Raw genomic sequence first — 23,730 nt, 5'->3', positions numbered from 1 at the left:
TTGCAATTAGGCTCCGCCTCCAAGTCTGGCAACGAATGAAAACTTCAGTACTACATATTTAAGTCAGGATAGGTATGGGTGTGGTTTAATTTTTGGCTTTAATTTCTCTTAATATACATAGTATTCTTTGTTCAACACGATACTCAAAAACATATTTTTAATTTTTCCTAGAGAAATAAGGATTTTGCAGTTAAGCTACGCCCTCTTGGCTTACGACGAATAAAAAAATCATCAGAATTGAGACAGGGCGGGTCGGCGGGGTTATATTTTGTCTTTGTTTTTTCTTAACATACGTAGCTATCTTTTCACAACAAAAAACTTAAAATATAGTTAAAATGGTACACGTTTGCAAGGAAATATGTATTTTGCAATTATGGAGTGGAGCCTAATTAAAAATCAAAATTTCCTTATACAAATTTTCCATTTTAAAGATATTTTAAGTTTCATGTTGTGAAAAGAAGACTATTCATATTAAAACAAAAAGACAAAATGTAAGCCCGCCCACCCGCCCCATCTCGATTTTCATGATTTTTTTTTATGCGCCGTCAACCAAAGGGGGGGAGCTTAATTGCAAATTACTTATTTCTTTACAAGAAATTAAAAACATGTTTTTGAGTATCGTCTTGTCCAAAGAATACTATGTATATTAAGAAAAAAAAAGAAAAAATATAAACCCCGCCCACCCACCCTGTTTCAATTGTAATGATTTTTTTTATTCTTAGACACTTAAACACGTTTAAAATGATACATTTTTGTAGGAAAAAATGGATTTTGCAATTAGGCTCCGCCTCCAAGTCTGGCAACGAATGAAAACTTCAGTACTAGATATTTAAGTCAGAATAGGTATGGGTGGGGCTTAATCTTTGGCTTTAATTTTTCTTAATATACATAGTATTCTTTGAACAACACGATACTCAAAAACATGTTTTTAATTTTTCCTAGAATTAAAATATGGATTTTGCAATTAGGCTCCGCCTCTAAGTCTGGCAACGAATGAAAACTTCATTACTACATATTTAGATCAGGGGGATATGGGTGGAGCTTAATCTTTGGCTTTAATTTTTTCTTAATATACATAATATTCTTTGAATAACACGATACTCAAAAACATGTTTTTTGTTTTTTGTAGAGCGATACGGATTTTGCAGTTAAGCTCCGCCCTCTTGGCTTATGACGAATAAAGAAATCATCACAATTTAGATAGGGTGGGTGGGCGGGGCTTATTTTTTGCCTGTTTTTCTTAACATACATAGCCATCTGTTCACAACAATAAACTTAAAGCAGTTTTTTAATGCATTTTTTTTAAGATTTCACCCCAGTTTAAGATTATTTTTTAAAAAGTTGTGGACTTCTAAAAATTTTGACCATGATTCCAGCGGATCCATATAGAAACCGCCGACTTTGAGATTTTATAAAAAAAATAAAAAAAATTCAACGTCAAAATTGGCCCTTTGGGCAAGGGAAGAAAAATGTTGCCCGGTGGGAATTGAACCACACATCTCCCACTTGCCGGGCGGGTGCCTTGACCACTAAGCTTCAGATTTGAAAGTATTTGTTAATAAAACAAGGGTTTGTAGGATTTGGTGTAGGCAACCCATAATTCACGTCGTTCGCATATTGCGCTAGCTGCCACCAAGGAGACAAAGTAGAACACCAAACGTCACTTCTCCATTAGGATTCGAAAGGGTGTAACAAAGAGAACGAAGTTATCAGGTTTAATATTTTTTATTCTCGATTTTGTCTGGAGTAAGTTATGATAAAAAATTTAATTACCTATTTAAATATATACATAATTGGAGATGTTAATTAATTAACTCTAGGTAAAAAGATGACTATAACAGAGATCGTCCATAAAACATGCATTGGAGTGTTTTCCTTACAATTCTGTCATAAATGACAAGGTAAAAATATAAAAAAATAAATAAGTGCATGGGCATCTAATAGATGTAGAATATAAATATGCACACAAATATGATTTTTTTATATCACATTAGATAATTTTTACAATAAGCACTGAAGCTGAACTAAACTCTGTGTGAAACCTAGGACATATCTTGGAATATTTTCAGCGGACTGAAGAGAGACGGGTAATAATACAATCATTAAACAAAACATACTTTCCAGTGGAAATATTCCAAAACGGGAGGGATACCGAAATACACAAAACGTTTTAAATACGTACTAACGGAGTCTCCAAAAACGAATCGAGTTAACATCAAAGAAACCACTGAAGTCGGATACAAGTCAAAACGCGCGAATCGCATACTTTCTTTCACACAGCAAGATTTATTAAAAAAGTTATAATACACAAATAATACAAATTTGGCAATTTATAGTCTCGGTAATAATTACGATTGGTTGGTACGATTTTCACACTTCAGGTAGTTCGCAATTAACTCATAAAAGCAATTACAAACCTACAAATCACTCCTGATTGTCGTTACAAGTCCGTCGAAAATCCCAGTTCAAAAGTCACAGGACTTCCATTTCGAAGTCCTGCGCAGTCATCACAATTACAACGTGTGAAGTATGATTCTGTGAAGAATTGTTATAAAAGGTGTCTTAGTCTAAAAAAACCTGCTCTCTAAAATCTGCGTGCGAATAGAAATAGTTCAAGTAACACAACGTTATTGCTTCTTATTTCATAATTATTGTAATAAATGTGTCCAAAATTGCATCCACTCTTATAAGAATATATGTAGATCTTCTTATCTGTACTTACGCTACGAGTGCTATCGTTTTCACAGTAACCTATGATTGACTTACTCTAACGAGTAAGCGATTAAAGCTTGAAGTGGAAAGTTTGATTCTTTCATTCGACATAAGATTCTGATTTCTTGTAGGATAAGTAGTGTTAACGTCCAATACATCATGCAGATATTACCTAGTAAAAATATAATTTATAATATGCACTGTAGAGTGCAGGATCTGGTGATCCGTGTGCGTCTTGCTCGTCAATGTAGTCGTCGACGTGGCGAGGCGAGTTTACACGTATGCAGGCGGCGGCTTATAGAAAGGAAACGGACACGCCATCCAGCACCTCCAGCCTATGTAAGTGATGACTCTCCTCGACAGGACATAATGCCACTAAGATCGACGCGGCTCGAGTTTCTGAGACATGCTTGTTAACACTCTTTGATTGTCAACTACCCGTAAACACGAAATGTAGGATTTCACTTCTCCCTCGCTCTTGGGGGATGGCGGCTCCAGAACTACCAAAACAACAAATCTATAATGTAATTCATAACAAGAGAGAGTCGACTCACCTAAATGCCTACTCCTACAAAATCGAATGGTCCTCATGGTCTGAGCCAGCATGTGCATTTTCTCGAAGTTGACCAGCCCGTCCAAGCTGGTTTTGTTCCCTTCGTGGGTGAACGTCATGTCTTTGAGCAGCAAGGGCATAAAAGGGACCACGGGCGGCTGCAGCTTCCCGACGCTCACCCTATAAGCCCTGTGGTTCCTGCTCGGATCTATCAGAGATTCAAATTCCGTATAAAGCTTCCTGAATTTTGACGGTAGCTTCTCCCAAGTGAGCGACAGACGTGACACCGCTACGTTGCTTAATCCCATTACTATGGCACAGAACGCGTTTAAATTTTGATATTCTTTGCAGCTGGAATTTTCATGGGTTAAGACTGGATTAGGCGCTTCCAACTACTCACTATGCGGCTAATTTTATGAATTTTCTTAGGAGAGCGACGCGTTTGCTGAGACTAGTTGTCATGCAAATTTCGGTCACCACCCAGAATTGGATCTCGTTGAAGCGGCGCAGGAACACGTCGAGGTTGGCGGTGATCTGGCCGAAGTGGTGGCGGCCGAAGGTGTGATAAAGGAGCTCGTACTCGTGAACACACCTAGGATTCATTATATAAACGCTAATTTAAATATATTGTACGAGTACATACCAGAAGAGATCCCAGTCGAAGAGGGTCATATAATACGCCAGCTCCTTCGTGCTGAAGAGCTCGATGTCGGCGTCGATGCCTTGCGTGTGCTCCTCCTGCTCCGAAAGGCATGTCTGAAATCGAGATCGTATTAATTTTATTTGTGTTAAAACACTCAATACTTTGTGTCTTTCGTGCTTTTATCTCTCATAAATTATACTTTAAATTGCAAAAATGTGATCATTCGACGTTCGAGATTTTAAATGGCTTTGTAGCCGGAACGCTGTCTTATATGGGTATAAATAGCTCGAATTCGAGGTCTTGCGTTATCATATATTTACAAGAGGTGTATACGTGCTAAAAGCTAAAAAGCTTCTATTTTAATATTCATGAGGAGTTCCTTTCGTGCACCGGTGCATATTTATCTCATGCATGTGAATTGCAGCTATTTAGCGAGCAGATATAAAGTGCCACATGTCATGAGTCTCGAGGGGCTGGAATTTATGAAATTGCACATTAAACGAATTTTAATGCTGGATGGTTAAAGTCATGTCAGGTGGGTTTGTAAGAGCATGATAGCGTCAGTCGATTTTGGACAATATTGGTGATATTATTGAAGGTGTGACAAAGGAAAGGTCCGACCTCTGCAGCTCATTACTGGCTTTTTACTCCCAGAGGTCCGTTTTCCGTTTGTCTGTCTGTCTGTGGAGACGTTATTACATGGAAAATACAAAAAAGAATTTTGTGCAAAGTGTTTTGTTTTGATTTTTGATTTTTTCAATTTCAATTTTTTCAATTTTTCGTTTCTTCAAATTTTCGATTTGCAATTTTTTAATTTTTCATTTCTTCAGTTTTTCGATTTGTTTTTTTTCAGTTTTGTTTTTGTTTATCTTCAGTTTTTATATTTGCAGTTTTTCGATTTAAAATTTCTCGAGTTTTCAATTTCTAATTTTTTAATTTTTCGACTTTTCAATATTTCATTTCTTCAAATTTTCGATTTTTAATTACTTGTTTTAGTTTTCTACAGTTTTTCGAATATATAAATGTTCGACTTTCAGTTTTTCGATTTCCCGATTTTTCAATTTTCCAATTTTTGTTTTTGATTTTTCGAATTCAAATTTTTTAATTTTTCGAGTTTTTGGTGTTTCAAGTTACCGATTTTTCAATTTTTCGATTCCGCAGTGTTTCGATGTATTAATTTTTCGGTCTTCTTCTTGGATTTTTTGACTTTTCAATTTTTAGATTTTTGGATTTTCCATGTTTTGATTTTTCAATTTTCCGATTTTTTCAACTTTTCGTTTCTTCAGTTTTTCAATTTGCAATTTTCCAAATTTTCATTTCTTCCGTTTTTCGGTTTGCGACTTTTCAGTTTTTTTCATTTTTTTTTGTTTCTTCAAATCCTAGATTTTGCAGTATTTCTGTTTAAAATTTCTCGAGTTTACAAATTCTAATTTTTGTATTTTTCGACTCTTCAGTTTTTCATTTCTTCAAATTTTCGACTCTCAGTTTTTATATTTGCAGTTTTCCATTTAACATTCCTCGACTTTTCAATAGCTACTTTTTCGATTTTTCGACTCTTCAGTTTTTCGCTTCTTCAAATTTTCGATTTTCAGTTTCTCGTTTTGGTGTTTTACAGTTTTTCGAAGTTTTAAATGATCGACTTTCAATTTCTCGATTTTTCATTTTTCCAATTTTTTTAAGTTTTTGATTTTTGGATTTCAAATTTTTTAATTTTTCGAGTTCTTGGTGTTTCAAATTATCGATCCTTCAGTTTTTCGATGTAATAATTTTTCGATATTTTATCTTTTAAAATTTTCTATTTCTGGATTTTTCAATTTTTACCGTTTCGATTTCTAGACCTTTCGATTTTCAAATTTTCTATTCATAGATTTTTGGACTTTTCCATTTTTGGATTTTCTATGCTTTGGTTTTCAATTTTTCAACATTTCAGCTTTGGGATTTTTCAATTTATATATTTTTCAATATTCCGATTTTCCAGTTGGTTGATTTTTTTCAATTTTTCGTTTTTTCAGTTTTTCGATTTGCAATTTTTTGATTTTTTATTTCTTCCGTTTTCCATTTACGATTTTTTCAGTTTTCTTCATTTTCGAGCTCTGGAACTCAGTTCAGGCCCCGTTTTTTTGATAACTGCAACCGTTTTTCCGGAATCGACCGTTGAAATTTCCAGATTTTTAGAAATTATCAAAAATTCGCATGTGGCAGGAATTTTTTTCGAAAATGTTGCTTCATGACCATTAACATGCTATATTTTTTGAATCTGCGTGTCGAGATCTACGTTCCTGAATTTTTTCATAATTTTTTGACAACTTTTTTAAAATTAATTTTTTTTAATGGTCCCCCCTTCTTTACATTTCGGCCAAATTTTGACATTTTCGAAACTCAACTAAACACATTTTCTTGTAGATTTCGAGCTCTAGAACTCAGTTCCGGCCTCGTTTTTTTGAAAACTGCAAGCGCTTTTCCGGAATCGACCGTTGAAATATCGAGATTTTCAGAAATTCTCAAAAATTCGCATTTTGTAGCGATTCTTTCAAAAATCTTGCTCCGGGGCCATCAACACATTATATTTTAGGAATCAGCATGTCGAGGTCTACGTCCCTGAATTTTTTCAGAATTTTTAAACAACTTTTTTAAAGGCGAAATTTTTCCCTTCTTCACATTTCGGCCAAATTTTGACATTTTCGAAACTCAACTAAACGCATTTTCTTGTAGATTTCGAGCTCTAGAACTCAGTTCCGGCCTCGATTCTTTGATAACTGCAACCGTTTTTCCGGAATCGACCGTTGAAATATCGAGATTTTCAGAAATTCTCAAAAATTCGCATTTCGTAGCGATTCTTTCGAAAATGTTGCTCCGGGGCCATCAACATCCTATATTTTTGGAATCAGCATTTCGAGATCTACGTCCCTGAATTTTTTCAGAATTTTTAAACAAATTTTTTAAAAGTGAAATTTTTCCAATGGTCCCCCCTTTTTTAGAATTTGCCAAATTTTGACATTTGCGAAACTCAACTAAACACATTTTCTTGTATATTTCGAGCTCTAGAACTCAGTTCCGGCCTCGATTCTTTGATAATTGCAACCGTTTTTCCGGAATCGAGCGTTGAATATCGAGATTTTCAGAAATTCTCAAAAATTCTCATTTCGTAGCGATTCTTTCGTAAATGTTGCTCCAGGGCCATCAAAACCCTATATTTTTGGAATCAGCATGTCGAGATCTACGTCCCTGAATTTTTTCAGAATTTTTAGACAACTTTTTTAAAAGTGAAATTTTTCCAATGGTCCCCCCTTCTTCACATTTCGGCCAAATTTTGACATTTTCGAAACGCAACTAAACACATTTTCTTGTAGATTTTGAGCTCTAGAACTCAGTTCCGGCCTCGATTCTTTGATAATTGCAACCGTTTTTCCGGAATCGAGCGTTGAATATCGAGATTTTCAGAAACTCTCAAAAATTCTCTTTTCGTAGCGATTCTTTCGTAAATGTTGCTCCAGGGCCATCAAAACCCTATATTTTTGGAATCAGCATGTCGAGATCTACGTCCCTGAATTTTTTCAGAATTTTTAGACAACTTTTTTAAAAGTGAAATTTTTCCAATGGTCCCCCCTTCTTCACATTTCGGCCAAATTTTGACATTTTCGAAACGCAACTAAACACATTTTCTTGTAGATTTTGAGCTCTAGAACTCAGTTCCGGCCTCGATTCTTTGATAATTGCAACCGTTTTTCCGGAATCGAGCGTTGAATATCGAGATTTTCAGAAATTCTCAAAAATTCTCATTTCGTAGCGATTCTTTCGTAAATGTTGCTCCAGGGCCATCAAAACCCTATATTTTTGGAATCAGCATGTCGAGATCTACGTCCCTGAATTTTTTCAGAATTTTTAGACAACTTTTTTAAAAGTGAAATTTTTCCAATGGTCCTCCCTTCTTCACATTTCTGCCAAATTTTGACATTTTCGAAACTCAACTAAACACATTTTCTTGTAGATTTTGAGCTCTAGAACTCAGTTCCGGCCTCGTTTTTTTGATAACTGCAAGCGTTTTTCCGGAATCGACCGTTGAAATATCGAGATTTTCAGAAATTATTCTCAAAAATTCGCATTTCGTAGCGATTCTTTCGAAAATGTTGCACCAGGGCCATCAACATCCTATATTTTTGGAATCAGCATGTCGAGATCTACGTTCCTGAATTTTTTCAGAATTTTTAGACAACTTTTTTAAAAGCGAAATTTTTCCAATTCTTCACATTTCGGCCAAATTTTGACATTTTCGAAACTCAACTACACACATTTTCTTGTAGATTTCGTGCTCTAGAACTCAGTTCCGGCCTCGTTTTTTTGATAACTGCAACCGTTTTCCCGGAATCGACCACTGAAATATCGAGATTTTTAGAAATTCTCAAAAATTCGCATTTTGTAGCGATTCTTTCGAAAATCTTGCTCCGGGGCCATCAACACCTTATATTTTTAGGATCACCATGTCGAGATCTACGTCCCTGAATTTTTTCAGAATTTTTAGACAACTTTTTTAAAAGTGAAATTTTTCCAACGGTCCCCCCTTCTTCAAATTTCGGCCAAATTTTGACATTTTCGAAACTCAACTAAAAAAATCATGAGTTCGAAAAGTGTAAAATTCTGAAAATTGAATCGAAATATTGAAAAATTTAAAACTGAAATTTTGAAAAATTAAAAATCGGGAAATCGAAAATTTAGAATGGCCAAAAATCGCAAAATTAAAATATTGAAAAATGGAAAATGTATAAAATCAAAAAATCAAAAATCCAAAGTCGAAAAATCAAACAATTGAATCGAATATTGAAGAATTCCGGAACTCAAATATTGAAAAACTGATAAATCGGCAAATCGGAAAACAGAAATATAGAAAAATTGAAGGAAAATTGAAAAATCCCAAAACTGAAACTTGGAAAAATTGAGAAATCGAAAAATTGAAAATTTGAGAAACCGAAAAGTCGAAAAATCGAGAAGTAGAAAAATCGAAAAAATCGAAAAAATGAGAAGAGAAAAACCTGAAAATTGTACAATCGAAAATTTGAAGGACTGAAAAAATAAAAAATCGTAAAACTGAATTGTCGGAGAATTGAGAAACCGAAAAGTTAAAAAATCGAAAATTTGAAAATTTGAAAAATCGGGAAACTGAATTGAAAAACTTAAAAATCCAATTAAAAGTGAAATTTTTCCAATGGTCCGCCCTTCTTCACATTTCGGCCAAATTTTGACATTTTCGAAACTCAACTAAAAAAATCATGAGTTCGAAATGTCTAAAATTCTGAAAATTGAAACGAAATATTGAAAAATTTAAAACTGAAATTTTGAAAAATTAAAAATCGGGAAATCGAAAATTTAGAACGGCCAAAAATCGCAAAATTAAAATATTGAAAAATGGAAAATGTATAAAATCAAAAAATCAAAAATCCAAAGTCGAAAAATCAAACAATTGAATCGAATATTGAAGAATTCCAGAACTCAAATATTGAAAAACTGATAAATCGGCAAATCGGAAAACAGAAACATAGAAAAATCGAAGGAAAATTGAAAAATCCCAAAACTTAAACTTGGAAAAATTGAGAAATCGAAAAATTGAAAATTTGAGAAATCGAAAAAATGAGAAGAGAAAATCCTGAAAATTGTACAATCGAAAATTTGAAGGACTGAAAAAATAAAAATCGTAAAACTGAATTGTCGGAGAATTGAGAAACCGAAAATTTAAAAAATCGAAAATTTGAAAATTTGAAAAATCGGGAAACTGAATTGAAAAACTTAAAAATCCAATTAAAAGTGAAATTTTTCCAATGGTCCGCCCTTCTTCACATTTCGGCCAAATTTTGACATTTTCGAAACTCAACTAAAAAAATCATGAGTTCGAAAAGTTTAAAATTCTGAAAATTGAATCGAAATATTGAAAAATTTAAAACTGAAATTTTGTAAAATTAAAAGTCGGGAAATCGAAAATTTAGAACGGCCAAAAATTGCAAAATTAAAATATTTTGAAATGTGAAATTTTTTCAAATTCTTCAAATTTTTGGCATTTTCGAAACTTAACTAAATACATTTTCTCGTAGATTTAAATTTTAATTAATCAGTTAATTTTAACAATGTAATAAAAATATTTCAAGTACTACTTCAAACGGATAAATGGAATTTTTAGTGTTTTTCCGCCCACAACCTCGTTCACTGATTGCACGTAAGTGGTTAGTCATTAGAATAAAATTTTTATTGTTTTGCAGGAATTTAAACGTACATGTTTTACAGTCCACGAGCCATAAAACAGATACAAGAAATACCAGGGAAATAAAAATTTCCGCTTTGTACCGTTGTTGAATCGCATTCCACGCGACTACAATTTGCTCGCCTTACCGTCTAAAGAAAATAGCTGATTACATCTTCGGAACTAAATCCCACAACTCCGACTTAACTTAGAGTCAATCTGATATGCAGACAAATTGTTCCGGCGGCCATAAACTCCACCACTTTAAACCCGGATTTTCGGATAAAAAGAATTAAGTTGTAAAGTTTGAAAGGGGCAGTTTGCATCGATAGTGGCTGCTTAGTCGATAAATATGTCACGTTTAAGTATTATAGCCTAAACGAAATATTAAAACTTCTTACCGAAAAATAAAAGTTGGTGCAACATAAATTCAAATTTGCCTTTTACGACGCGCTCGAATTCATGGAACCGTAACAAGTTTTTTCCATTCAGACACGATCTATCATTTTTCTGATAAATTATTTACGGTTTATTGCCGCGAGAAAAATTCTATTATTATTTTTTGGGTTCATACATCAAACAAACATTGGATCGGCTCCATTTGGAGAAAATACGCTCTTCCAGGACATGTCAAATTTTCTTTGAGTGTTTTATTTCACTTTCAATCAGTTTATTCAGGCGAGGCACCATTAGCTTAAATTAGATTCCAATCGAGGTAATTCCAAAGCGAGCTCTGGAGCGACTTTTTTGTGAGGCAAAAGCCGCTTTTATTAATAATTAAAACGAAATAACAATTTGTTGGACGTTGTACGTTTCAATTGAACGGGCAGTTTTTCCAACTGTACGTATTCTTGACCGTAAACTACTGGATAATGAAGTTTGTAACCTCGGCAGACAATCTTGTTACAGACGTTAACTTAGTTTTAGAGTGCATAAAGTCGATCTAAGTTCACATAGTCTGGTGGAAGTCGTCCCAGACGGAAAAACCGACTAGGTGTTCGTTATCTAACTTTGTAGCGAGGTAATATTATTATCGTTAATTGGGTCAATTCGAGACTATTTCGATAATGAGATTGGATACATGAAAAGCCGAATTATCGAAAAATTGAATCGAAATATTGAAAAATTCCAAAATTGAAAATTCGAACTGAGAAATCGAAAAAGGGAAAGATCCAAAAGTCGAAAATTGAAGCATTGAAAAAAATGAAAAATGTTAAAACTGAAAAAATATAAATCGAGAAATCGAAAATTTGAAAAATCGTGAAATTGAATTGAAAATTGGAAAAGTCAAAAAATCGAGAAATAAAAAAACCGAGAAATGGAGAAATCGGGACATTGAAAAAGTGAAAAATTGAAACATCAAGAAATGAAACATGAAAAGATCGAAAAGTCCAGAGAAATCGAAAATCTAAAAAAATAGAGAAATCGAAATAGCCCAAATTTGAAAAATCGAAAATCGGAAAAATCATGAGTAACTGGAAAATTGAAAAATCAAAAAACCGAAAAATCGGATCTTTTCAAGAATCAAACACTGAAAATTCGAGAAATCGAAACACCAAAAAACTGAAAAATTGAAAAATCGAAAAACTGAAAAAGTAAAAGATCGAGAAATCGAAAATATGAAAAATGGAGAAATCGAAATTGCCCAAATTTGATAAATCGAAACATCGAAATTTTGATAAATCAGAAAATCTAAAAGCCGAATAATCGAAACATTGAAAAGTCGAGAAATCGAAACAACAAAAAACTGAAAAATTGAAAAATTGGGAAATCGAAAAATCAAGAACTCGAAGAGTTGAAAATTCTAAAATTTTGAATCGAAATATGGAAAATTCAAAACTGACATTTTGAAAAATTTTAAATCGGGAAATCGAAAATTTGAAAAATTGGGAAATTCAATTGAAAATTGAAAATTCGAAACATCTACAAATCGAGAAATCAAAAAACCGAGAAATGGAGAGATCCAAACTTCGAAAAAGTAAAAATTGAAAAATAAAAAAAATCTAAGATTTAAAAATCAAAACAGTAAAAAACAGAGAAATCAAAATATCGAAAAGCCGAAAAATCGGATCTTTTGACGAATGGAAACATTGAAAACTCGAGAAATCGAAACCACAAAAAACTGAAAAATTGAAAAATTGAAAAACCGAAAAAATAAAAATCGATTCGAGGAGTCGAAAATTCTAAAAATTGAATCGAAATATTGAAAAATTTAAAACTGAAATTTTGAAAACTGAAAAATCGGGAATTCGAAAATTTGAAAAATTGGGAAATTGAATTGAAAACTGAAAATTCGACAAATCCAAAAATCGAGAAATCAAAAAACCGAGAAATGGAGAAATCGAAACATCCGAAAGGTGAAAAATTGAAACATCTATAAACGAAACATGAAAAGATCGAGAAAACGAAAAGTTCAGTAAAATTGAAAATCTGAAAAATAGAGAAATCGAAATAGCCCATATTTGATAAATCGAAACGTCGAAAAATGGAAAAACCAGGAAATTGAACATCTGGAAAATTGAAACATTGAAGTTTTGATAATTCCAGAAATTGAGAAATTAAAAAACTGATCAATCAAAAATTGTAAGATTTAAAAATCGAAACTGCAAAAAATCGAAAAATCAAAAAATCCGCCGAAAAATCGGATCTTTTGAAGAATGGAAACATTGAAAACTGGAAAAATCGAAACATCGAAAAACTGAAAAATTGAAAAACCGAAAAAGTAAAAAATCAAAAATCAAAAACATTGAATTGAAATATTGAAAAATTCGTAACTGATATTTTGAGAAAATAAAAATCGGGAAATCGAAAATTCAGAAAGGCCAAAAGTTTCAAAATTAAAATATTGAAAAATGGAAAAAGTATAAAATCAAGAAATCGAAAATTCGAAATGTCGAAAAATCAAAAAATTGAATCGAAATATTGAAGAATTCCAAAACTTAAGTATTGAAAAAATGATAAATCGGTAAATCGGAAAACCGAAAAATTGAAAAATTGAAGGAAAGTCGAAAAATTCCAACAGTGAAACTTCGAAGAATTCAAAAACCAAAAAATCTAAACTTCCAAAAATCGAAAAAGTAAAAAATTCAGAAACCAAAAATTGAAAAGTCTCAAAAAATCGGAAAATCAAGAAATTCAAAAATTGAAGAATACCAAAATTGAAACTTCGAAAAACTTAAAAAACGAAAAATTGAAAAATTGGAAATTGAAAAAATCGAAACATTGAGACGACGAAAACCTGAAAAATTGAAAAAATGAAAAAATCAAAAAATTCAGAAGATAAAAAATCGTAAAATAAAAAAATTGAGAAACTAAAAACTTTAAAAATCTAGAAATCGAGAAGTGGAGAAATCGATCATTCGAGAAATCGAGAATCGAAAAATCGAAAATTTAGAAACGCCAAAATTTAAAAATTGAAAAATCGGGAAATCGAAGCATGAAAAAATTGAAAAATTGAAATATGTATTAAAAATCGAAAAACTATAAAATCAAGAAATCGAAAACCTATAAATCCAAAAATTGAATCGGGATATTAAAGAATTCCAAAACTCAAGCATTGAAAAACTGATAAATCGAAAAACCGAAAAATTGAATAATCGAAGGAAATTTGAAAAATCCTAAAACGGAAAATTCGAACTGAGAAATCGAAAAGTCGAAAAATCGAGACATCCAAAAATTTGAAAATTGAAAAATCGAAAAAATAAAACACCAAGAAATCAAAATTGAAAAGTTTAAAAATCGAAATTTTGAAAAATCAAAATTTTGAAGTATCGAAAAATTGAAAATTCGAGAAATCGAAACACCAAAAAATTGGAAAATTGAGAAATTTAAAAAGTAAAGCCTCAAGAAAATAAGAAATAGAAAAATCGAAATATCAAAAAATCAAAAAGTCGAAGAATCGGATTTTTTAAAGAATCGGAAGATTGAAAACTCTGAAATCGAAACACCAAAAAAATGAAAAATTGAAAAATCGAAGAAGTAAAAAATCAAGAAATCGAAAATTCGAAAAGTCGAAAATTTGAAATATTGAATCGAAATATTGAAGAATCCAAAACTGAAATTTTGAAAAATTTATAAGTCGGTAAATCGAAAAATTGAAAAATCGAACGAAAATTGAAAAATCCCTAAATTGAAACTTCCAAAAATTGGAAAATTGGAAAGTTGAAAAACTGAGAAATCCAAAAATCTAAAAATCGGGAAGTAGAAAGATTAAAAAATCGAAAATCGAAAAAATCTAAAAATTGAGGGGACAAAGCCCCAAAAAACTGAAAAATTGAAAAACCAAAAAAAGTAAAAAATCAAGAAATCGAAGAGTCTAAACTTCGAAAAATTGGATCGAAATATTGAAAAAGTTGGTAAATTGGTAAATCGAAAAATTAAAAATTGAAAAAATCGAAAAATTGAGAAGAGAAAAACAGCAAAACTGAAAATTCGAAAAGTCCAAAAATTGAGAAATCAAAACATTGAAAATGTGAAAAATTGAAACATCGAGAAATAGAAAAATCAGGAAATTGAAGATCTGAAAAATTGAAACATCTAAATTTTGATAAATCGAGAAATTGAAGAATTGGAAAATCAAAAAATTCCAAGGTTTAAAAATCGAAACAATAAAAAATCTAAAAATCAAAAAATCGAAAAGCCGAAGAATCGGATTTTTTGAAGAACCGAAAGATTGAAAAGTCGTGAAATCGAAACACCAAAAAAATGAAGAATTGAAAAATCGAAGAAGTAAAAAATCGAAAAATCGAAAATTCGAAACATTGTATCGAAATACTGAAGAATTCAAAACTGAAATTTTGAAAAATCGATATGTCGGTAAATCGAAAAATTAACAAATCGAAGGAAAATTGAAGAATCCTTAAATTGAAACTTCCAAAAATTGGAAAATTGAAAAACTGAGAAATCGAAAAATCTAAAAATCGGGAACAGGAAAGATTAAAAAACCGAAAATTGAAAAAATCTAAAAATTGAGGGGACAAAACCCTAAAAAACGGAAAAATTGATAAACCAAAAAAGTAAAAAATCAAGAAATCGAAGAGTCCAAAATTCGAAAAATTGAATCGAAATATTGAAAAATTTGGTAAATCGGAAAATCGAAAAATTGAATACATAATCGAAGGGAAATTGAAGAATCCCCGAACGGAAACTTGGAAAAATTGAGAAATTGAAAAATCGAAAAAATCATAAAAATCAAAATTCTGAATCGAAATATTAAAGAATTCCAAAAATCAAGTAGGTATTGAAAAACTGATAAATCGGAAAACCGCAAAAATTGAAAAATCCCAAAACTCAAAATTCGAACTGAGAAATCGAAAAGTCGAAAAATCGAGACATCCAGAAATTTTAAAATTGAAAAATCGAAAAAATAAAACATCAAGAAATCAAAATTGAAAAGTCTAAAATTCTAAATTTTGAAAAACCAAAATTTTGAAGAATCGAAAAATTGAATTCGAGAAATCGAAACACCAAAAAATTGAAAAATTGAGAAATTTGAAAAGTAAAACCTCAGGAAAATAAAAAACAGAAAAATCGAAATATCAAAGAATTGAATCGAAATATTGAAAAATTCCAAAATGAAATATTGAAAAATTGATAAATCGGAAAATCGAAAACTTGAAAATTTTAAGGAAAATTGGAGAACTCCAAAATTGCAAATTCGAACAACTGAGAATCGAAAAATTGAGAAATCAAAAGTCGCAAAATCGAGAAATGGAAAATCAAAAATTGAAAAAAATCGAAAAGTTGAGAGACAAAAATCGAGAAATCAAAAAATTGAAAAGCCGAAATGTTGGATCTTTTGACGAATCGAAACACTGAAAACTCGTGAAATCGAAACACCAAAAAACTGAAAAATTGAAAAATCGAACAAGTAAAAAATCAAAATTCGAAACTTTGAATCGAAATATTGAAAAATTCAACACTGAAATTTTGAGAAATTGTTAAGTCGGTAAATCGAAAATTTGAAAAACCGAAGGACAATTGAAAAATTCCTTAACTGAAACTTCCAAGAATTGGAAAATGGAAAAATTGAGAAAGCGGAAAATCTAAAAATCGGGAAGTGGAAAGATTGAAAATTCGAAAATTGAAAAAATAGACAAGTTGAGAAGACAAAAATTCAAAACTGAAATTTGAAAAATTGGGAATTCGAAAATTTTAAAAATCGGGAAATTGAATTGAAAACTGACAAACTGAGAAATCAAAAAACCGAGAAATTGAAAAATCGAGACGCAAAAAATTGAAAAATTGAAAGTTAAAATTAAAAATGAAATTTGAAAAATCGTAAAACTGAAATGCCGGAAAATTGAAAAACCGAAAAAAATACGAAATCGAGAAATTGAAAATTTGAAAATTCAAGAAATCGAAACCAAAAATTGAAGAATCAAAAAACCGAAACATCGAAAAATTGAAGAAATAAAAAAATGAAAATTTCGAAAACTGAAATTTCAAAAAAGTGAGAAATCGAAATTGAAAAATTTCTAATCTATAAACCACAAATGGAGAAATACGATATTTTATAAAATTTAAACAACGTTGACTATTGTAAAATTTGGAGATGACTTCACTCCATTGTTGGTGGACCTATTTTTTTGAAAAATTAAAAATTGGGAATTCGAAAATTTTAAAAATCGGGAAATTGAATTGAAAACTGAAAATTCGAAAAGTCAAAAAATCGAGAAATCAAAAAACCGCGCAATGGAGAAATCGAAACATCGAAAAAGTGAAAAATTGAAACATCGAGACGAAATATGAAAAGATCGAGAAATCGAAAAACTGAAAAATTGAGAAATCAAAATGGCCCAAATTTGATAAATCTAAACATCGAAAAATGGAAAAATCAGGAAATTAAACATTTGAAAAATTGAAACACCTAAATTTTGATAAATCGAGAAATCGAAAAATTGAAAAATCGAGAAATTGAAAAATTGAAAAATCGAAATAATGTAAGATTTAAAAATCGAAACAGTAAAAAATCGAGAAATCAAAAAATCGAAAAGCCGAAAAATCGGATCTTTTGAAAAATCGCAGCATTGAAAACTCGAGAAATCCAAACACCAAAAAACTGAAAAATTGAAAATCGAAGAAGTATAAAATCAAGAAATCGAAACATCGAAGGAAAATTAAAGAATCCCTAAACTGAAACTTCCAAAAATCGAAAAATTGAAAAATAGAGAAGTCGAAAAAATGAGAAGAGGAAATGGAAAATTGAACAATCGAAAATTTGAAGGATTGAAAAAATGAAAAATCGTTTAACTGAAATGTAGGAAAATTGAGAAATCAAAAAGTCGAAAAGTGGAGAAATGGAAAAATTGAAAAAATCGAAACACTGAGACGACGAAAACCTGAAAAATTGAAAAATCGAAAATACAAAAGTAAAAAATCGTAAAATAAAAAAATTGAGAAACTAAAAAATTAAAATATCTAGAAATCGAAAATTTAAAAAATCGGGAAATTGAATTGAAACACTGAAAATTCGATAAATGGAGAAGTGGAAAATCGATCATTCGAGAAATCGAGGAATCAAAAAATTGAAAATTTAGAAATGCCAAAATTTAAAAATTCAAAAATCGAGAAATCGAAAAACTATAAAATCAAGAAATCGAAAAATCTAAAAATCAAAAAATTGAATCGAAATATTAAAGAATTCCAAAACTCAGGTATTGAAAAACTGATAAATAGGAAAACCGAAAAATTGAAAAATCCCAAACCTGAAACTTCGAAAATTTGAGAAATTGAAAAATTGAGAAATCGAAAAGTCGAAACAGTGAAAATTGGCAAAATTGGGAAATTGAGCAATTAAAAAATCGAAACATTGAAATTTCGAAAAAACGAGACATCCGAAAGTTTGAAAATTGAAAATTCGAGAAATCGAAACACCAAAAAATTGAAAAATTGAGAAATTGAGAAAATCCAAAACTTGAAAATTCGAAAGAAAATTGAAGAATCCCAAAACTGAAAATTCGAAGAACTGGGAATCCAAAAATTGAAGAATTGGGAAATCCAAAAGTCGAAAATTCGAGAAACGGAAAGATCGAAAAATCGAAAATTTGAAAAACCGAGAAATGGAGAAATCGAAACATCCAGAAATGAAACATGAAAAGATCGAGAAATCGAAAAATCTAAAGAAATCGAAAATCTGAAAAATAGAGAAATCAAAATAGCCCAAATCTGATAAATCGAAACATCAAAAAATGGAAAAATCGGGAAATTGAATTGAAAACTGAAAATTGGAAAATCAAGGAATCAAAAAACCGAGAAATGGAGAAATTTAAACATTGAAAATGTGAAAAATTTAAATATCCAGAAATGAAACATGAAAAGATTGAGAAATCGAAAAACTGAAAAATCGAGAAATCAAAAAATCGAAAAGCCAAAAAATCGGATCTTTTGAAAAATCGAAACAGTGAAAACTCGAGAAATCGAAACACCAAAAAACAGAAAAATTGAAAAATTGAAAAACCGAAAAAGTAAAAAAACAAGAAATTGAAAAGTCGAAAATTCTAAAAAAAATCAAAATATCGAAAAATTCCAAAACTCAGATATTGAAAAACTGCTAAATCGGAAAACCGAAACATTGAAAAATCGAAGGAAAATTGAAGAATCCCAAAACTGAAACTTTTCAATCGAAATATTAAAAAATTCAAAACTGAAATTTTGAAAAATTGATAAGTTGGTAAATCGAAAATTTGAAAAATCGAAGAATTGCTAATCCGAAACTTCCAAAAATTGGGAAATCGAAAAATCTAAAAATCGGGAAGTGGAAAGATTGAAAAATCGAAAATTGAAAAAATCGAAAAACTGAGTACAAAAACCCTGCAAAATCTAAAAATTGCAAAGTTGAAAAATCTAAAAATTGAAAAAATGAAAAATCGTAAAACTGAAAAATTAAAAAATCTAGAAATCGAAAATCTGAAAAACCCGAAATTGAATGGAAAAATCGAAAGGTCGATGAATCGTAAAAATCGAACACAATAAATTGGAAAATTGAAAAAAAAATTAACAATTGAAAAATCGTAAAATTGAAATGTCGGAAAATTGACAAACCACAATAGAAAAATTTCGGATTCATAAAACTCGGCAGACATCTTGTTACAACACGTAAACTTAGTTCTAGAGTGCATAAAGTCGATCACAAGTTCACAGTCTGGTGGAAGTCGTCCCAGACGCAGAAACCGACAAGGTGTTCGTTATCCAACTTTGTAGCGACGTAATATTATTATCGCTAATTGGTTCAATTCGCGACAATTTCGATAATTGCCTAGTCGTCGCCGCTGTTCTAGCCAAACTAAAATTAAAACCGTTCGTCTTGCCGTTAAAACAATTAACTTCGTTAACACACACCCTTCATTATTTAAACTTCGTAGCGTGGTAAAAAATTCAAGCTCTGTGTACTCGTATAATGAAACATTATAGCCATTACCTTCGTTAACACTCGCGCCGTACACGGATGTGCTCTCAACTTAGAAACCCAAAGTACTCGTACGTAACCCCATTTGTTATCCCGCTCCCCAAATTTGATATATTGTAATTAAGATGTTGACACGCCACTTAAACTCCCCGATCCGATCGTTAATAAATAACATCCTCATTAGACTTCAAATCTCGATAGAAATGAATAATTTATGAGAAAGCGAAACTTAGCCGGCCTGATTTGGTTTGATTGAATTATTCACGGAACTTCCAAACTTTGCGCCAAGAATGGAAATGGTGTAGAAACGTATTTTTACCAGAGCGTCTAGGTGGTCCTTCGGCGACACGAAGATCCTCCCGTTTATCGAGAGCGCCGTAGGTATGCTAATGTCGTTGTCTTTGAAGATGACCCGCTCCCCGTTGGACTTCACCTCGACGAGCAGAAGCTCGTCGTTGGAGCGCATCTTGAGCTTCTCGGCTGCCACTAGCTTGATGGCTTCGGCGGGCGTGTCCACGGGAAGTCTTAAGGTGCAGTACGTGTGGTCGGCACAGTAAACCCTGAAAATGACTGGACGCGAAATTTGGAAATTTTGAAATTTGGTGTTGGGGGGCTTACTGTCGTCCTGAGGCATTATTATTGTTCGGTTGGTGTCGTTTCCGGTGAAGAGACTGATGGGTTGGCCGCACGGAGGGAGTTTCCATTTTTGGCCTTCGTGGGCTTTGCGGTCCTCTTGGTATCTGGGGGGAAAAATTGGTTGAAGGAAAAATTATGAAAATTTTTTGCTGTTTTTGATTTCTAATAATAAATCTATTATATAAAGTAGAAACTTGGGTGATGAATATAATTTTCGAAAAACTGAAAAATGTCCAGAAATCGAACAATCGAAAAATTTTAAATATTGAAAAATTGAAAAATTTAAAAATCGAAAAATCGAAATGCGGAAAGTCGCAAAATTGAAGAATTCCCAAAATTGAAACGTTAAAAAATTGAGAAATAACTTGAAAACTAGAAACTTTGAAAACATAAAAAAACGAAAAACCAAAAAGCTTAAAATTCTCAACCGAGAGGTTGAGAAATTGAAAATTCGAAGAATCGAGGAATCCAAACGTGGACAAATTGAATAATTAAAAGATCGAGGAATTGGGACATGAGAGGATTGAAAAATCGAAACGTTCAGAAATAGAAAAATTGAAAAATAGAGTAATCGAAATAAGTCAAATTCCATAAATCGCCACATCGAAAAATTGTGAAATCGGGAAATTGAACAATTGAAAAATCGGAACATCGAAATTTAGATAAAAAGAGAAATCGAAAAATTGAAAAATCAAAAATGTGAAAAATTGAAAATCAGAAGAGTTAAAAATTAAACATATTGAAAAAGTATAAATTTGCGAAATCAAAAAATCTAATATTTAAGAATCGAAATACTGAAAAATTCCAAAATTGCAAAATCGAAAAATCTAAGATTTAAAAAGTAGAAAAAGTAAAATATCGAAAAGTCTAAATTTTGGAAAATCGAAAAATTGAAAAATCGAGAAATCTAAACATCAAAAAATTGAAAAATTTAAAAGTCGGAAAGTCAAAAAAGTGATTCGAAATTTCGAAAAATTCCAACACTGAAACTTCGAATAAATTGAGAACTCGAAAAGTAGAAAAATCGGGGAGTGCAAAAATCGCGGAGTGGGAAAATAAAAATTGAAGAAAATTGAAAAATTGACAATATGAAAATCTGAAAAATATAGAAATTTCAATAAACTGAGATATCGTAAAAGTGAAAAGTTGAAAAATCAAAAAAGATTAAAATTTGAAAAAATGAAAAAGTACAAAATTGAGAAATCAAAAAATCGAAATTTTTAAGAATCCAAATACATATTGAAAAATTCCAAAATTGAAAAAATATAAAACTGAAAATTCAAAAAAGCGAGAAGTGGAAAAAGCGAAAATCGAAAATTGAAACGTGGAAAAACTGAAACATCAAGAAATTGAAACATGAAAATGTGGAGAAATTTAAAAAGTAGATAACTCGAAAAACTGAAAAATAAAGAAATAAAACTAAAAAATAAAGAAATCGAAAGAGCCCAAATTCGACGAATTGCAACACCGAAAAATTGAAAAATCAAAAAATCTAAGAATTAAAAAAGTGAAAAATCGAAAAATCGAAAAATCGAAATTTTGTAAAATAGAAAAATTGAAAAAAATCGAGAAATCGAAACACCAAAAAACTGAAAAATTTAAAAATCGGAAAGTCAAAAAAGTGAGTCAAAATTTCGAAAAATTCCAAACTGAATTGCGAAGTCCGTAAATCGGAAAATCGAAAAATTGAAAAATCGAAAGAAAATTGAGAAATTCCTAAACTTAACCTTCCAATAAATTGAGAACTCAAAAAGTCGAAAAATCGGAAAGTGGAAAAATCGAAAATTGAAGAAAATTAAAAAATTGGGAATTCAAAAATCTGAAAAATATCGAAATTTCAATAAATTGAGAAATCGTAAAATTGAAAACTTGAAAAATCAAAAAAATTTAAAATTAAAAGAATGAAAATTACAAAATTGAGAAATCAAAAAATGGAAATTTTTAAGAATAAAAATAATTGAAAAATTCCAAAATTGGAAAAATTGAGAAATCCAAAAATAGAAAATTGAGAAACTGAAAAGTCGAAAAAGCGAAAATCGAAAATTGAAACGTGGAAAAACTGAAACATCAAGAAATTGAAACATGAAAATGTGAAGAAATTGAAAAGTAGAGAACTCGAAAAACTGAAAAATAAAGAAATAAAACTAAAAAAGAAAGAAATCGAAACAACCCAAATTCGATTAATTGAAACACCAAAAAATTGAAAAATCAAAAAATCTAAGATTTAAAAAATTGAAAAATTGAAAAGTCGAAACACCAAAAAACTGAAAAATTCAAAAATCGGAAAATCAAAAAAGTGAGTCAAAATTTCGAAAAATTCCAAACTGATATATCGAAAAATTGCGAAGTCGGTAAATCGGAAAATCGAAAAATTGAAAAATGGAAAGAAAATTGAAAAATTCCAAGACTTAATCTTCGAATAAATTGAGAACTCGAAAATTCGAAAAATCGCGAAGTGGAAAAATCGAAAATTGAAGAAAATTGAAAAATTGGGAATACAAAAATCTGAAAAATATCGAAATTTCAATAAATCGAGAAATCGTAAAATTGAAAAGTTGAAAAAATAAAAAAATCGAAATTTTTAAGAATCAAAATATTGAAAAATTCCAAAATTGAAAAAATTGAGAAATTGAAAAAATAGAAAATTGAGAAACTGAAAAGTCGAAAAACCGAGAAGTGGAAAATGCGAAAACCAAAAAACCAAGAAATCAAGAAATTGACACATGAAAATATGGAGAAATTGAAAAGCAGATAACTCGAAAAACTGAAAAATAAAGAAATAAAACTAAAAAATTAAGAAATCGAAACAGTCCAAATTCAATCAATCGAAACACCGAAAAATGAAAAAATCAAAAAAATCCAAAGTTTAAATAATTGAAAAAGTACAAAATCGAAAAGTCGACAAAATCGAAAAACTGAAACATCGAGAATTCGAAATACCAAGACAATTGAAAAATTTAAAAATCAAAGAAAAATTGAAAAATTCCAAAACTGAAATTTAGAATAAATTGAGAACTCGAAAAGCCGAAAAATCGCGAAGTGGAAAAATCTAAAATTGAAGAAAGTTGAAAAATTGAGAATACTAAAATCTGAAAAATATCGAAATTTCAATAAATTGAGAAATCGTAAAATTGAAAACTTGAAATATCAAAAAAGTCTAAAATTTAAAAAAATTAAAAATTGAGGAATCAAAAAATCGAAATTTTTAAGGGCCAAAATATTGAGAAATTCCAAAAATTGAAAAAATTGAGAAATCGAAAAAATAGAAAATTGAGAAACTGAAAAGTCGAAAAACCGAGAAGTGGAAAAAGCGAAAATCAAAAAACCGAGAAATCAAGAAATTGAAACATGAAAATATGGAGAACTCGAAAAACTGAAAAATGAAGAAACAAAATTAGAAAATAAAGAAATCGAGACAGCCCAAATTCGATCTATCGAAACACCGAAAAATTGAGAAAGTAAAAAATCGAAAAGTCAAAAAATCGGATAACTGAATAATCGAGAAATCGAAACACCAAAAAATTGAAAAACTTAAAAATTGAAAAGTCAAAAAA

At 30.6% G+C, this 23,730-nt stretch overlaps 1 protein-coding gene across 3 annotated transcripts in view; it reads right to left on the bottom strand.

Annotated features, from left to right (window-relative positions):
* Positions 1–1,715: 1,715 nt before the first annotated feature.
* The window catches only part of Epac (Exchange protein directly activated by cAMP), a 226,735-nt gene continuing 204,720 nt past the window's right edge, over positions 1,716–23,730 (bottom strand). For all 3 annotated transcript variants that reach the window (XM_064065349.1, XM_064065350.1, XM_064065351.1), the window contains 6 exons: positions 20,159–20,280; positions 19,860–20,110; positions 3,909–4,021; positions 3,666–3,857; positions 3,267–3,616; positions 1,716–3,212 (listed from right to left, as the gene is read on the bottom strand). In XM_064065349.1, coding sequence (XP_063921419.1) covers positions 3,088–3,212; positions 3,267–3,616; positions 3,666–3,857; positions 3,909–4,021; positions 19,860–20,110; positions 20,159–20,280 — 1,153 coding nt within the window. In that variant the 3' untranslated portion in view covers positions 1,716–3,087. The remainder of the gene's footprint in view (positions 3,213–3,266; positions 3,617–3,665; positions 3,858–3,908; positions 4,022–19,859; positions 20,111–20,158; positions 20,281–23,730) is intronic.

This window comes from Zophobas morio, unplaced genomic scaffold, assembly GCF_036711695.1.
Source record: "Zophobas morio isolate AGI-343-1 ecotype UQ-CSIRO unplaced genomic scaffold, CSIRO_AGI_Zmor_V1 ptg000026l, whole genome shotgun sequence".
In the NCBI taxonomy this organism is placed as follows: domain Eukaryota; kingdom Metazoa; phylum Arthropoda; class Insecta; order Coleoptera; family Tenebrionidae; genus Zophobas; species Zophobas morio.
Note: the sequence above shows the minus strand (reverse complement) of the source record. Positions and strands in the feature narration are given on the sequence as shown.